This window comes from Haemaphysalis longicornis, unplaced genomic scaffold (assembly GCF_048455015.1).
Source record: "Haemaphysalis longicornis isolate Haplotype H1 unplaced genomic scaffold, Haemaphysalis longicornis Haplotype H1 scaffold_9, whole genome shotgun sequence".
Taxonomy (NCBI): Eukaryota; Metazoa; Arthropoda; class Arachnida; order Ixodida; family Ixodidae; genus Haemaphysalis; species Haemaphysalis longicornis.
In genome coordinates, this window is record NW_027526460.1 from 4,970,017 (window position 1) to 4,984,466 (window position 14,450).

Here is a 14,450-nt window from a genome sequence, read left to right on the forward strand (position 1 = left end):
GACGTCAGATGTTAGTTCATAAATAATGGGCGTTCTAGGTCACATTGAAGTCGTGGTGGTTTCAATACGAGCTGAAACGCTCCTGGAGTATAAGGGTGCTACTCAGGGACACAAGTGACGGAAGGGACGAGGAAAAATGGCGACGGAGGGACGTCGCGGAAGAAATGTGCTGCACACTTTCCTGTTATATGTGTCTGCCCTTTCCTCGGATCTTCTCTGCTTTGCGAACGTAAAAATAGGCATCAGAGTCTATTTTAGCCTTAATTGTAGAGGATTATTAAGCAAACTTAGGCCGCGGATATCTCCCATGAGAGATATCCGCGGCCTAACATTTATAATACCACATTGCACCACATACCAGCTGCAATGTTTGTAATAATTAGTCCAGCTTATCAACATTTGCCCTACGAATTAGCTTATAGTGCATTTAGCCACGTAATTTTTGTTAACGGCTAAATCAATTGCTATGATTATCCTTGCGTTCAGTGTCGGCCAGGGAACATATAATCTAAGCGAGAAACAAGCGATTTTATTATGCCCTTACGTTGCTCGTTTTTTTTTTTAATCTATAGATTTTAATTTTTGAACTTTTCAACGGCCTGCGTGTTTTAAAATTTGCCGCCTTCAAACTCCTTTGCACAGAAGGGCTTCAGTTTCATGCTTGAGTAAAATCGTAGTCAGTGGCCTCGACACTACAGCGCAGGCATCGTCAAAAAAGGCCCGGAGGCCCAGTGCGAGCAACGATGCGTGAGCGGGAACGCGGCATCTGGGCACGTGCCGGGACAAAAATGAAAAACTGAACAAGGCAGGTACTGGGATAAACCGAGCACGAGTTGAACCTGGTGTGTATAGCCCAACTACTGGCGTACACGTCCCCGCAGTCCACGCAGCCAGGAGTCGAAAGAACAGACACAAAAAGTATCCGAGCTGGCGGGCGACCAGGCAGCTGCGGCGCCGCTGTTATTAAAAAACTCCGCCACGGCGGCTGCGGAAACACAAAAGCCGTACCAGGAGGCAATTGGTGGTCGCAGTAACAATGAGCGATAGCTGCGGGTGACGAGAATTAAGTGCCCGCGAAGCACGCTGCCAAAAAGTCTTGCTCTGGTGCACGGTCTGCAGTTTGCGGACCGTATTCTTTTTACGAGTTCAGCGGTGGCGTCGGCTGCAAAATTGGAGCTCGCGTTTATGTGGAGCGATTTCCCGGATACCAAGAATGTGGTGGACAAGCAGCCACCGACACAAGGTGAACATTGTCTTTGTGCTGCATCATGTGTGCACGTAATGCCATACAGTCCCCCACACCTTGTTCCAGATAAAAAAGAAAAGAACTCGCGAAGGGCAATTAGAGTGCTCACGCGTAGGAATGCGGAAATATTTTTCGCACCGCAGGTGAAATGTCTTCCAGTAACGCTTGCACTTGTATTAAAGCTGTTTCTGTCGGTATTGTGGGCGGCGCCGTCTTCCTCGGCGTCGAGAGGAGTGGCCGGAACGCCACGAACAGCCGCTAGTGACTGCTGCGCTGCCGGGTGAGGCTGTGGGGAGAGTGCGGAGGCTGGCGATTGCTGTTGCAACTTTTATTGGCTAGGATGGCTCCAGGCCACTGAGGGGCAAGGATGTTGATGGTATGAGGCGTTGCAGCCAGTGGTCGCCTTAGCGAGCGGAGGATTGTAGAGACCATGCAAGAGAGGCCTGAGGTGTCGAAGATGGCCGTACCTGGTGCATGCAGGAGTAGACCACACTATACCGCTCCTGCTAGACCGCTTTTAACGGAAAAATTTGCGATGAGGGTAAGTGTGTTCTTCTCAAAAGTATGCGGGTCCACAGGGCTAGCAGGTTCTGCCATGCAAGACGGTGGAGATCTGCTGTAGCTTAGGAGGAGCAGTCGAGGACATCTCGGGTTACCTTTAACGGATCGTTTCAAACGGATAGGAGGCATCGGCTAGAGGTTTGTTGATTAAGAACTGCGGATCTTGGGAGGAGAGGAAGGGACTGTAAGAACCCCGGGAGGCGGCAGCACTCCCGAATACAGCGCAGGCGAACTAGGCGCTCTCCTTTGCTGTACCCTAGAGTTCCTCCCTGTCTATTGTACCTTCGTTCGTCCTACACCGTTCGTCTCGCGCTGGGTGAAGTATTTTGGTGACGGTCACGCCAACGTCTTTTCTCGTGATGAGGCACATGACTAGGCTTCCGTCGTGATCGTTATCACCGTGCCCATACCAGCACCAAAATGGCGAAGATCCTTATGGGGCACGCGCTCATAACTCCGTCCCTTGTGCCAGTGAGGAGCAACTCATCCCGACCCCCGGTTGGTGAGAGGCGGCTCATGACGACGATTGCGATGCGCCCTGACAGACGTACGTACATACATACGCACAAATTTTCGCTTGGGGCGAACAGCCAACTGGGATTCGAGGAGAAAATTCTACACAGGCACATGCGAATCGAGCGTATTAACAGAGAAGATTTGGAACCCTTTGAAAGTCAAATATGAGCACTTTTGGGCACCCGCTTGTCTGTAGAATGCAGTCACAAGGTTAAAGGTACGGTGCGCAACACCCTTGTCTATAACACTGAATTCTACCTCAACTGGTTACCTCTCAAAACTGCGGACTCAAACTTGTCACAAAAGACGTTGAGGTCAGAATATATTGTCAAGACTTCAGAATGACACAGTAGTTTTCTTCAAATGTTTTCCGGCCGAGGCAGGGTAAGGCTATAAGTACAAAACCTGTGCTATAGACAAGGGTGTTGCCCTCTGTACGAGCACTGGTGAAGAAACAAGCTAACAGGGATCACCTGGGGGAGAACTGTGACGAAGTGTCGATTTATCGGCATCACCCGTTCGTGTGGGCGCCATCATGCTCCGCATCAACCCGTTTGTATACAAGCTCAAAGCAGACAGACAGACAGAATAACTTTCATTGGTCACAGCCGGGGAAAATAGGCCGGCTACGTCTTCGCCGTCGTCCGTCGGGCAGCAGGGCTTCCTTTTGGCAGGGGTCCAGCGCCGTCGGCCAAGCGGGCCAGGTCTTCTTGGACTTGGGGGCTTGGGTCACGCAGGGCGGCCTCCCAGCGCTCCTCTCTGGTGGTGGGACCGGTGCCAGGATAGTGGGATGCTATCACAGGCCCATATCATGTGGGATGTTGGCGGCGCCATCGAACCCTTGGAAGACCAAAGGTCAAGCAGCTTCGTGGGCAGCTGAGTTTCCAGGTAGCACGGTATGGATGGATGGGAGCCCAGACGAGAGTGAAAGAGCGGGATCGGGTGTTTTGTGCCTTCACAAGGACAGATAAAGTTGCTGGGGAAACTCTCGCGTAGAGAAAATTTAGGATGGCTGATTTAGAGTCGCTGATAATGGTTGTTTTAAGGTGGGGACTGTGGGTCACAGCCGACGCGATGGCGACCTCTTCTCCCGCCGTGTCGTAGGTAAGTAGGCAGATGCGAGCGGGGCTTGTGTCGACTCAACCACCGTGACTACAAGCCGCTCTGGTAGGGTGGGTAGCTGCGACTGTGTATAGCGTGGGGGAACAGCTGGACGGTACGCCTTTTCAAGGGATTTCGCGCGAGCCAGTCTGCGATCCTCATTGTGTACGGGATGCATGTTTCGCGGAAGAGGTTTGATTAGGAGCGTCTGGCGGATGTAAGAAGAAATTGGAGGTGGGGGTGAAAGGTCTAAGGAAGTAAGCAAGTGCCGACCCGTGTGGCTCTTAGTGAGCCTTTCGAAGTGGGCGGTGCGTTGCGCCTCCACTATCCCGGCAAGGGAGTTGTCGACACCCAGTGCAAGGAGGCGGTCGTTGGATGTTTTTGGAGGGAGTCCGAAAATTTCGTAAACTATACCGAAACTTTCGATGCCGTATTGCGGTAATGTCGTAGCGACTGTCGCAGCGGTACTCTACCATTTAGATTTGGAACGAAAAGAGGTCACCCCAGCCAACGATACATATTAGCGGACCGAGTGAACTTAACGGCGAATTTGAGGTCGAAGAGGAGACAAAAAATATTTCCACGGTAAAGTTTATCGCCACCTGTACTGGACATTCAGGAGACACTTTGAACTAAGATCACTTACCCGTGCAGCGGATTTGTTTCCCAGGTGATCAATGACACGTGGGCCAATTATCGATGCGAGTGGTTGACGCTTGACATAGATACGAGGTATTCCTGTCGCTTGACGGCACTAGAGTGGACTAGAATGCTAGTTCAGTCTAACGGCACGCTGGAGTATCATCATGACGGCTCATGATTCATACGATCACGAAAAGAGGAGCCAGCAGCGCAGCTGGGCCAAACGAGACAAATCGGCCCCGACGCCCCGAGCGCGCGTTTCCCTCGATCGAGGTCGCTGCTGTGCACAAACAACGCGGTCATCGCGGTGGGACACACCAAACGACGCGTTTGTCACGCCCATAGTTTGCTTGTTGCTTCTGGTAACGGGATTATGCCGCCGGGGTCACGTAAGAGGCACGCTAGCGGAGCAGAGACAGAGACGGGAAAAAAAGACATAATAACGAAATGAGAACGGGTACACGTATAAGGAGGTACGGATATGGCTGTTCATTACTCGTGCCCCACGGTACTGCACCTCAAGCCCTGCTCAAATATGGGAGGAAGCGCTGCTCGTGTTTAACTGCAGGGAGAGTCCATTATGCAGTTTTTCCTCCTCTAAAGAAAGAGGATATAGCGGGTATACTTGCGAGTATCGAGACAGTTGGTTATCCTTTTCATTGAAGCCGAATGCAGAGAGCTAACCAAAGCGGTGTGATCGCCTGCGGGCCTGGGCAATCACTGTCCATGATATGGCTTCTCCAGCGAGTCAGGAACAGGGAGTGGCGGCTCCCCCCCTCGTCTTGTGTATATTTCGCTCCACAACATTTGTGCGCCCAAACTATACAGAGGCACGCCGCCAGTGAGAGCTACCGTAATCAAATACAGATTTCAGAATTTGTGAGCTCAACTATGTTATTACGTCGTCATTATTCTATAATCGAAGCAGGATTTTGGGTGCGTGCGGAATCACCTCCGCCCTAAGAACGCGTTCAGGCGCTGTGCTTGCTAACACTTGTAATTATGAAAACGAGCGCGCGTGCGCACACGTGAGGGCGTGTGTGTGTGCGCGCGTGTGTTTGTGTGTGTGCGCGTGCCAAATAGCGTCAGGTTTAATTGGGTGGTCTGTCAGCGAATAAAATATGGGATGAACGTGAAGCAAATAAAAACTAAATTACAATTAGTGTGCGGGTGTAAAATCCCCTTGGTCTAAAACGTGAAGGTGGTCATGATGAGAGATGGAGATGACGATTTCAGGGAGTAAAGAGCGTCAGGAGCCTAAAGCATACCTATTGATTTACATGCATATAAAAACAGCACAATAAACGAAATGGCGTAACACTTTGCGCGTTTATGCAACTTATTGACGAATTTAAAAATTGGAAAGGCTGCAGCTGCAAAACCTGCCATTAATTAAACGAATAGCTCGAGATTACTATGGTCAGCCCTTCTAATCCAGGTAATCAGGAATAATTGGAAAAATGATGAGTTCACCACTACTACTAGCAGCGTGGGTATTGTTCCTTGGGAGGGCTTAGGAGTTCATTTTCAACTGGGTGCATGATAATGAAAACACGCCTCCTTACTAATGACAGTTGGCGTTTTTCAAGAACTGTCTGTCCTCAAAGCGTTGTTCCCAATCCCAGGAACAAACCGTGACTCCCAGCTGGCGTTCGAAACGTATACAAACGTCGAGGGGACGAAGCTCGAAGCAGACCTTTTCCGGTGTTGTACTTCCGTGCAGGAATAATTGTTCTTCGGGCCTCTAAATGCACCAAAAGGACATGCGCACGAGATGCATTAACGGGGGACGTTAAGACTCTGAGCGCCATAGCCGGTCTTCTCGAGCCGGCGAAGCACTGCGTGTATCCCGACCACAGCTGAGGCGATTACGAGCGTTTTGATTCGCAGAGTGCGTCAAGTGCCTGAGCGCCGCCGGGCCGAGGAGCGGAGAGCATCAACATGCGTGACGAGCGCCCCAGCTGAGACAGTAACACACATCCGCCGTCTCTGTATCTTTCTTCGCACGCACTGCTGGGCGCAGTCGACCGGCGCTGAACGCTCAGCCCACGCTTGGCGAGGCTGCTCGCGGCGGGGATTTATGAGCGCGGGTGCATTAAGCCGTCGTTACGGCGGCCAGAGCCGACTTCGGCCAGGACGGGAGGAAGAAGAAAGGGGTTCCGACCCCGTGATCGCCTTCGTGGGAGGGAAGGCGGTGCTGAGCGGCCGCCATTCTCGCGCTCTGCTTCCGGGATCCGGCGAGCGGACCGCAGGCGCGCCTGTCGTCGCGCGCCCGCAACAAGAGCGCGCCAGACGGAAAACCATCAGGTCGCGGCTCTTAAATGCCGCGCCAAACCGCCGTGTGCTCCCCCCAGAGGCAACGCCTCCCAGGCGAAGCAGCAGCACCCACAGGGGCTCACAGCAACTCCAGCCGGAGGCACAGTCCTGGTTCCCCTACGGAACGGCAGAAATCAAGGAACGCCAGCAAAGTACGACTGACGTTTCCGTTAGCCCAACCAGGGCGACGGTGGGACATAAGGAGGCGCCCTCCTGGCTCCCTCCCGCCCTGGAAGGTGTCGCCCAGGGCGCACAGGTGCGGAGCGAGCCGAGCGTAAGCGATCCGCCGCGCTCCTCGGACGGGGTCGCCATCGAAGGGCGACGGGGGGAGGCCCAATTAAGACGGCCAGGCGCACGAGAGAGAGCGTTGAACTTGGCCGCGCGAGAGTCGTCATTGAACTTGAGGGCTGCGTGGCCAGGCGATCCTGTTCCGAGAAAGGCGGCGGCGACCCCTTGCCTGCCGCTGGCCGGAAACGCGGCGGAAACGGGCGGACGCTTCCACGCGTGGGGTCTGGCGCGGAGGAGCGAAAGAGCGCCCGAACCGCTCTGCTCGCGCATAACTGACCCACACTGGCTCGGACAGGTAACGATGGATGAGCTTCGGCGCGTGGGAGAGGTGGAGCGAGGACCCCCCAGGATTGCTTCCACAAGGGGAAGACTGTCTCTCCTCGGGCAACCGGAGAAGCCCAACGTGTGTACTGTTCGGAACAGCAAAGTAAACAGTGCCAAAGTCAAGCATTTTTTATGCCTTCGAGCAAAACATGTAGCAGTTTAATTTTGTTTTGCTTTCAAAATAACATTTTGGTATCAATTGAAGGTAAAGTCTGTGGTGTAAAATAACCGGCGGATCTAGATAATACAGGACTGCCTGTCTCCCCATGAACCCAACCAAGCAACTCCCCTCCGCTACTCATTCCATGCTTCGGTTTCAACTGCAAAATGCTAAAGCGCAGCCCCGCAAGACCATCCCCAGTTTTGCTCGTGCGTCCACCTTCCACCCCCGCCTCGAAAGACTTCCCCGCGGCAGGCTCGTAATCATAGGTCGGCAAACTCACTCATGAGTGCACTCACACACCCCCCACTCACCACTCACGAGTGAGTGGCGAGTGAGCCTCACCGTCGTTTTGACATGGTGAGTGCGAGTGCGAGTGAGTTGCAGCGCCACTCACGGTGAGCCCCGTTCACCACTCGCGGTGGGCCCCGCTCAGCACACGCGAGTGCGAAAGACACTCGCGGTGAACCCCACTCACCCCTCGTGAGTGCGAGTTGCACTCGCGGTGAGCCCCACTCGCCACTCGCGAGTGCGAGTTCCACTCGCGGTGGGCCCCGCTCAGCACACGCGAGTGCGAAAGACACTCGCGGTGAACCCCACTCACCCCTCGTGAGTGCGAGTTGCACTCGCGGTGAGCCCCACTTGCCACTCGCGAGTGCGAGTTCCACTCGCGGTGGGCCCCGCTCAGCACACGCGAGTGCGAAAGACACTCGCGGTGAACCCCACTCACCCCTCGTGAGTGCGAGTTGCACTCGCGGTGAGCCCCACTCGCCACTCGCGAGTGCGAGTTCCACTCGCGGTGGGCCCCGCTCAGCACACGCGAGTGCGAAAGACACTCGCGGTGAACCCCACTCACCCCTCGTGAGTGCGAGTTGCAGTCGCGGTGAGCCCCACTCGCCACTCGCGAGTGCGAGTTCCACTCGCGGCGAGCCCCGCTCAGCACACGCGAGTGCGAAAGACACTCGCGGTGAACCCCACTCACCCCTCGTGAGTGCGAGTTGCACTCGCGGTGAGCCCCGCTCGCCACTCGGGAGTGCGAGTTCCACTCGCGGTGGGCCCCGCTCAGCACACGCGAGTGCGAAAGACACTCGCGGTGAACCCCACTCACCCCTCGTGAGTGCGAGTTGCACTCGCGGTGAGCCCCACTCGCCACTCGCGAGTGCGAGTTCCACTCGCGGTGGGCCCCGCTCAGCACACGCGAGTGCGAAAGACACTCGCGGTGAACCCCACTCACCCCTCGTGAGTGCGAGTTGCACTCGCGGTGAGCCCCACTCGCCGCTCGCGAGTGCGAGTTCCACTCGCGGTGGGTCCCGCTCAGCACACGCGAGTGCGAAAGACACTCGCGGTGAACCCCACTCACCCCTCGTGAGTGCGAGTTGCACTCGCGGTGAGCCCCACTCGCGAGTGCGAGTTCCACTCGCGGTGGGCCCCGCTCAGCACACGCGAGTGCGAAAGACACTCGCGGTGAACCCCACTCACCCCTCGTGAGTGCGAGTTGCACTCGCGGTGAGCCCCACTCGCCACTCGCGAGTGCGAGTTCCACTCGCGGTGGGCCCCGCTCAGCACACGCGAGTGCGAAAGACACTCGCGGTGAACCCCACTCACCCCTCGTGAGTGCGAGTTGCAGTCGCGGTGAGCCCCACTCGCCACTCGCGAGTGCGAGTTCCACTCGCGGCGAGCCCCGCTCAGCACACGCGAGTGCGAAAGACACTCGCGGTGAACCCCACTCACCCCTCGTGAGTGCGAGTTGCACTCGCGGTGAGCCCCGCTCGCCACTCGCGAGTGCGAGTTCCACTCGCGGTGGGCCCCGCTCAGCACACGCGAGTGCGAAAGACACTCGCGGTGAACCCCACTCACCCCTCGTGAGTGCGAGTTGCAGTCGCGGTGAGCCCCACTCGCCACTCGCGAGTGCGAGTTCCACTCGCGGCGAGCCCCGCTCAGCACACGCGAGTGCGAAAGACACTCGCGGTGAACCCCACTCACCCCTCGTGAGTGCGAGTTGCACTCGCGGTGAGCCCCGCTCGCCACTCGCGAGTGCGAGTTCCACTCGCGGTGGGCCCCGCTCAGCACACGCGAGTGCGAAAGACACTCGCGGTGAACCCCACTCACCCCTCGTGAGTGCGAGTTGCACTCGCGGTGAGCCCCACTCGCCACTCGCGAGTGCGAGTTCCACTCGCGGTGGGCCCCGCTCAGCACACGCGAGTGCGAAAGACACTCGCGGTGAACCCCACTCACCCCTCGTGAGTGCGAGTTGCACTCGCGGTGAGCCCCACTCGCCACTCGCGAGTGCGAGTTCCACTCGCGGTGGGCCCCGCTCAGCACACGCGAGTGCGAAAGACACTCGTGGTGAACCCCACTCACCCCTCGTGAGTGCGAGTTGCACTCGCGGTGAGCCCCACTCGCCACTCGCGAGTGCGAGTTCCACTCGCGGCGAGCCCCGCTCAGCACACGCGAGTGCGAAAGACACTCGCGGTGAACCCCACTCACCCCTCGTGAGTGCGAGTTGCACTCGCGATGAGCCCCACTCGCCACTCGCGAGTGCGAGTTCCACTCGCGGTGGGCCCCGCTCAGCACACGCGAGTGCGAAAGACACTCGCGGTGAACCCCACTCACCCCTCGTGAATGCGAGTTGCACTCGCGGTGAGCCCCACTCGCCACTCGCGAGTGCGAGTTCCACTCGCGGTGGGCCCCGCTCAGCACACGCGAGTGCGAAAGACACTCGCGGTGAACCCCACTCACCCCTCGTGAGTGCGAGTTGCACTCGCGGTGAGCCCCACTCGCCACTCGCGAGTGCGAGTTCCACTCGCGGTGGGCCCCGCTCAGCACACGCGAGTGCGAAAGACACTCGCGGTGAACCCCACTCACCCCTCGTGAGTGCGAGTTGCACTCGCGGTGAGCCCCACTCGCCACTCGCGAGTGCGAGTTCCACTCGCGGTGGGCCCCGCTCAGCACACGCGAGTGCGAAAGACACTCGCGGTGAACCCCACTCACCCCTCGTGAGTGCGAGTTGCACTCGCGGTGAGCCCCACTCGCCACTCGCGAGTGCGAGTTCCACTCGCGGTGGGCCCCGCTCAGCACACGCGAGTGCGAAAGACACTCGCGGTGAACCCCACTCACCCCTCGTGAGTGCGAGTTGCACTCGCGGTGAGCCCCGCTCGCCACTCGTGAGTGCGAGTTCCACTCGCGGCGAGCCCCACTCAGCACTCGCGAGTGCGAAAGTCACTCGCGGTGAACCCCACTCACCACTCGCGAGTGCGAGTTCCACTCGTGGCGAGTGAACGCGCGCTTCTTGCGCGATGTGCGGGGCTTACCGCGGTGAGCATCACTCGCTGTTGGCATTCGTCGCAGGAGCCGCTTGCTGTGGTAATTGCTGTTGGCGATATCCCCTCGTACGCACAGCCACTAGTTAATGGAACGACTGCCTTTAGCTTCGGGAATATGTGGCTACTTCCCTTTGTAATTAAGGCACCGTGGAATCAACTTTCCAGTGACCTGTTGATTTAGGAATACAATTTGTATGGACATCTGACGCCATAATGCACTGATACTCTCACTGTCATGACTCATTGGGGCTGTTGCGCGCACTCTCGACGAATGATGTTTTCTGGCTCGCAGCGTTTTGTGTTGGAATTAGTGTCGGTAACGTCGTCGCAACAAAGCATTGCACTTCACTACCGCTAAGCGCTGCGATGGAGGCATTAAGAAGCACCGTGATCTAGTGCCGTAGTTCTTGGTGTACATAATTGGCCGGCTTGCTGCAGCTGTCAATAGGCCGGCTGTTCTGAAGCACAAATTGGGAGTGCCCGTATTCGTTTGAAAAGGTATCGCAGATTTTCACGGATTCGCGTATCAGGATGGCGAAATGGTTCGGATGGGCGAGTTGCGTATTGTCGAAGCAGTAGCTCATTTTGGAGGCCGTGGCGTATTAAACGTTTAAGTGTTTGCCATTACTTGTTACGGCGGCGCTCTGTTATGATGCTCGCTTCCACGCGGACCTGGCGTCACACACCCTTCTACGGCAGTTACGGTGCGTGCCTTGAGGCATGTGATTTGCTTCTGTACGGGTGTTTCACACACCTGAAAACTTCACCGCTGCTGTTTTATTGCAAACTTCACCAAAACGTTTACGTTTCGTTATTTTGCGAGAATGTTGCATTGACTCATATACGCCGATGTGCGTACCTTTCGCAAGCAAACAAAGTAAGCTCGCTTTGCATCACCTCACATAGTATTTATCATGATGACTCGCCGACTGCACCTCTTCGTTGAGTTCCCTGTCTCCCTCTGAAGTTTGTGTATCCGTTCGTGCAGATTCACAAGAATCGTACGTTATGTCTGACTCCTCATTCGCCTTACCGAATCGCGGAGTTCGAATCGTTACTGTTGTGTGCATTTTGTGAAATATATATTTCATATCTTCAGATCGCGAAAGGTAAGATACTTGCTGTTCGCGCTGCTCTGTTGTTATCGACCGTCATTTACCATTACGCTTGTGAATTTACGCGCCCAAGTTGAAATTGGGACCTGGGTTCCCGCATTTTGCTTTTTCATTCTGTCCGTTCACGGTCGCCAACCAGCCAGTTATGAGGGCGAAATTGCTTCTGCTGCTTTATTTTCGTATTTAGCGTTGTGGTCCAACACTGCAGTCCCCGTCATGCTTGCTGCGCTGGTTCGCTGAAAAGGGCTTCGCAGTCTAGTTTTCCTCATATTTTGTGCCCCGTATGTAGATCGTCGTCCGCGTGCCGATGGCGTGCAGTGACCGCTTTGAAAGTGACATATCAAGACATGTGCTTAAATAACCGAATACATAATTAGAAAAAAGTGAGACCCTATTCCTGCGAAAGGTAAATTTTAGCTCAAATCAGTAAGTATTTCATGCCCGAAAATATTTGAACTGCCGACAGCGAAAACGACGAATGCCACTCATTAACGTTGACACAATCAAACTACCGAAAAATAAAATCACGGCCTATTGATGACCACGCGGGATAAGACGTGACAGATAGGACACGACTCATCTTTTGTTGACCAAATATCTACACAACCCATATGAGCTGCTAAACAGCTAAATCAAGGCTGTCTTACCCACTTTTAAATGTATTTCATATCTTTATTTCTGACGGCTACACAGTTTCATTGAACGGAGGACATTTCAGAGCAAAGAGGTAAAAACGTATACAAAACATGACCACAGACACATAGATATACACACGAAAAGTAATCCGGAACGCAAAGTTATTGCCCTCAAAACTCACCACGTTTCTTTACTTATTTATTTATTTACAGTGCCCCTAAATGTCCTCGCGAAAGCGTATGTTATACACTCTTAGGCAAATTCTGGTTATCCGATCCGCATGCAGGCGGGCTGCTGCGTCAATTTAAAGCAGCTTATAAAGCGGTGGTTCAAGCGGCCTCGAGCGCAAGCGGCCCGTCGAAGACGCGGCCCGGCGTTTAAGCGGCCCTCTTCAGGGCCGCCTAACCAGAGGGCCGCTGGCCGTAAGCTTCGCGCTTTAATTCTCGTAATACAGGCTTTTTTTTTTTTTCAGTTGGATCAAGTTGGTAGGAGTTAAGGATTCTTTTGGGGCATGCCTCATACCCAATCAGAAGCTTATCTCTTAAAATACCCAATTTTTTTCTGGCTTCACGTAACATAGTGGTGTCGGTGTTAATAGGTCCGCATTGAAGGCCTCCGCAAAATGGAACGATTCATGTGGTTTACAATAAAGGCGAAGTTTAAACTCCCGCGTGCTGTAAAAAAACAAAGTCCTCTCCTCTCCTCTTCCTCCTCTGCACACGCGCAGTAGCGCCGGTCGCCTACCGGGTACCGCACCGGGACCCGTTCTCCGCTCTGCTATGTCTCTCTAATACAACATAGCGGCTAGCGTGCGCTAAAGCTGCGGCGGTGGGTTACAGCGACCAGACTGCGCATGCGCGCTCGCAGGGAGGGCGAGGAGGTCGTTCCTCACCGGAACGAATGCGCAGGATCGGCGAGGCATGGGCGCCGTCCCCGCGGAACGAATGCGCACCTGCCCGGTCGGGACCCGGCAGCCGCCGCTGTAGCGTTAGCGCACGCTACCCGCTATGGCGCTACCGCCGGCCCCTGTTTCCTGTAGACCTGCAATTTTTGTCTTTATTTTCTTTCTTTTGCTGTCGAAAAATCTTTCATCATCGCATTTAGAATGTTTCCATAATATTAAAAGGACACTAAAGTGGATTTAAAATGTCAATGCCATAGCCTAAAATGCGCAGGCCATGATCAGAGCTCACCCGGCCAATATATACGGACCTTCTTTTTTATTTGAGAGATGTTTGTTCGGAAGTGCTGCATCTGCCGCACCATTCTCACCGCCCACTCAGTGCCGGATTAGAAAACTTTGGGGCCCGGGGCTACTTTATCCTTGGGGCCCTAATGATGATGATGATGATGATGACGACGACGACGACGACGACGTGATTATGATAATGATTCCGCTTTAATATGCGAACATTTTCGAAGCCCGTGTTATGCTATCTGATCAGTGATAAATTGTACATAATTTTACACTTTCCTGAAACTAATTTCTTGGCTTGATGTCTAGTATTATATAACGGATTTTATCAGGTGTAAAAGTTAGTACGGTCCATCACAGATTCACAGTTAATCGAAGCGCCGTGTGGGCATGGTACAGAAAAGTATTTTCTTACAAGAAGCATATTTTATTAAGCCTCTGAGGTTTTAGTTTTGTTGTTAAGTTCTCCACCTGCATACCCGCCGCGGTGGCTCAGTTGCTAAGGCGTTGCGCTGCTGAGCACGAGGTCGCGGGTTCGATTCGCGGGCGCGGCGGCCGCTTTTCTGATGGAGGCGAAAAGCAAAAACGCCCGTGTGTACGAGATGTCGGCGCACGTTAAAGATCCCCAGGTGGTCAAAATTAATCCGGAGCCCTCCACTACGGCGCGCCTCATCGCCTGCGTTGCGTCGGCGTGTTAAACCCTATCAATCAATCAATCTCCACCTGCATACAGTGGCTCAAAGTTTGCGCAGGCAGCTTTCACTCTCTCTCTCTCTCTCTCTCTCTCTCTCTCTCTCTCTCTCTCTCTCTCTCTAAAACAGTTATCCGACACGGCTTACGGGCCAAAATCCTGTAGGTTATCCGCGCAGACGAGAAAGCACGCGGCGGTTAGAACACACGGCGCCTCTGAAGAAGGTTGGGAGGAGAGGGGCCCTGACGTGTCGCGCAACGCAACCTTTGTATCGCAGCACGATTAGCAAAAAGACGATAAGCAGAAAAAAATGTCGCTTTTTGGGCTGGGGAGCGG

The 14,450-nt window shown here is 54.6% G+C and overlaps 1 protein-coding gene across 2 annotated transcripts in view; it reads left to right on the forward strand.

The window, feature by feature from the left end:
* Window positions 1-14,450, forward strand: part of LOC144152293 (atrial natriuretic peptide-converting enzyme-like) — a 72,631-nt gene that overhangs the window by 12,660 nt on the left and 45,521 nt on the right. The window contains exon 1 of one of the 2 annotated variants that reach the window (XM_077683539.1): window positions 1,065-1,243. The exons of the other annotated variant lie outside the window; for it this stretch is intronic. Within the exon in view, the coding sequence (XP_077539665.1) occupies window positions 1,186-1,243 (58 nt within the window). The 5' untranslated portion in view covers window positions 1,065-1,185. Of the gene's footprint in view, window positions 1-1,064; window positions 1,244-14,450 lie in introns of those variants that run through there. 2 annotated transcript variants of the gene reach the window in all.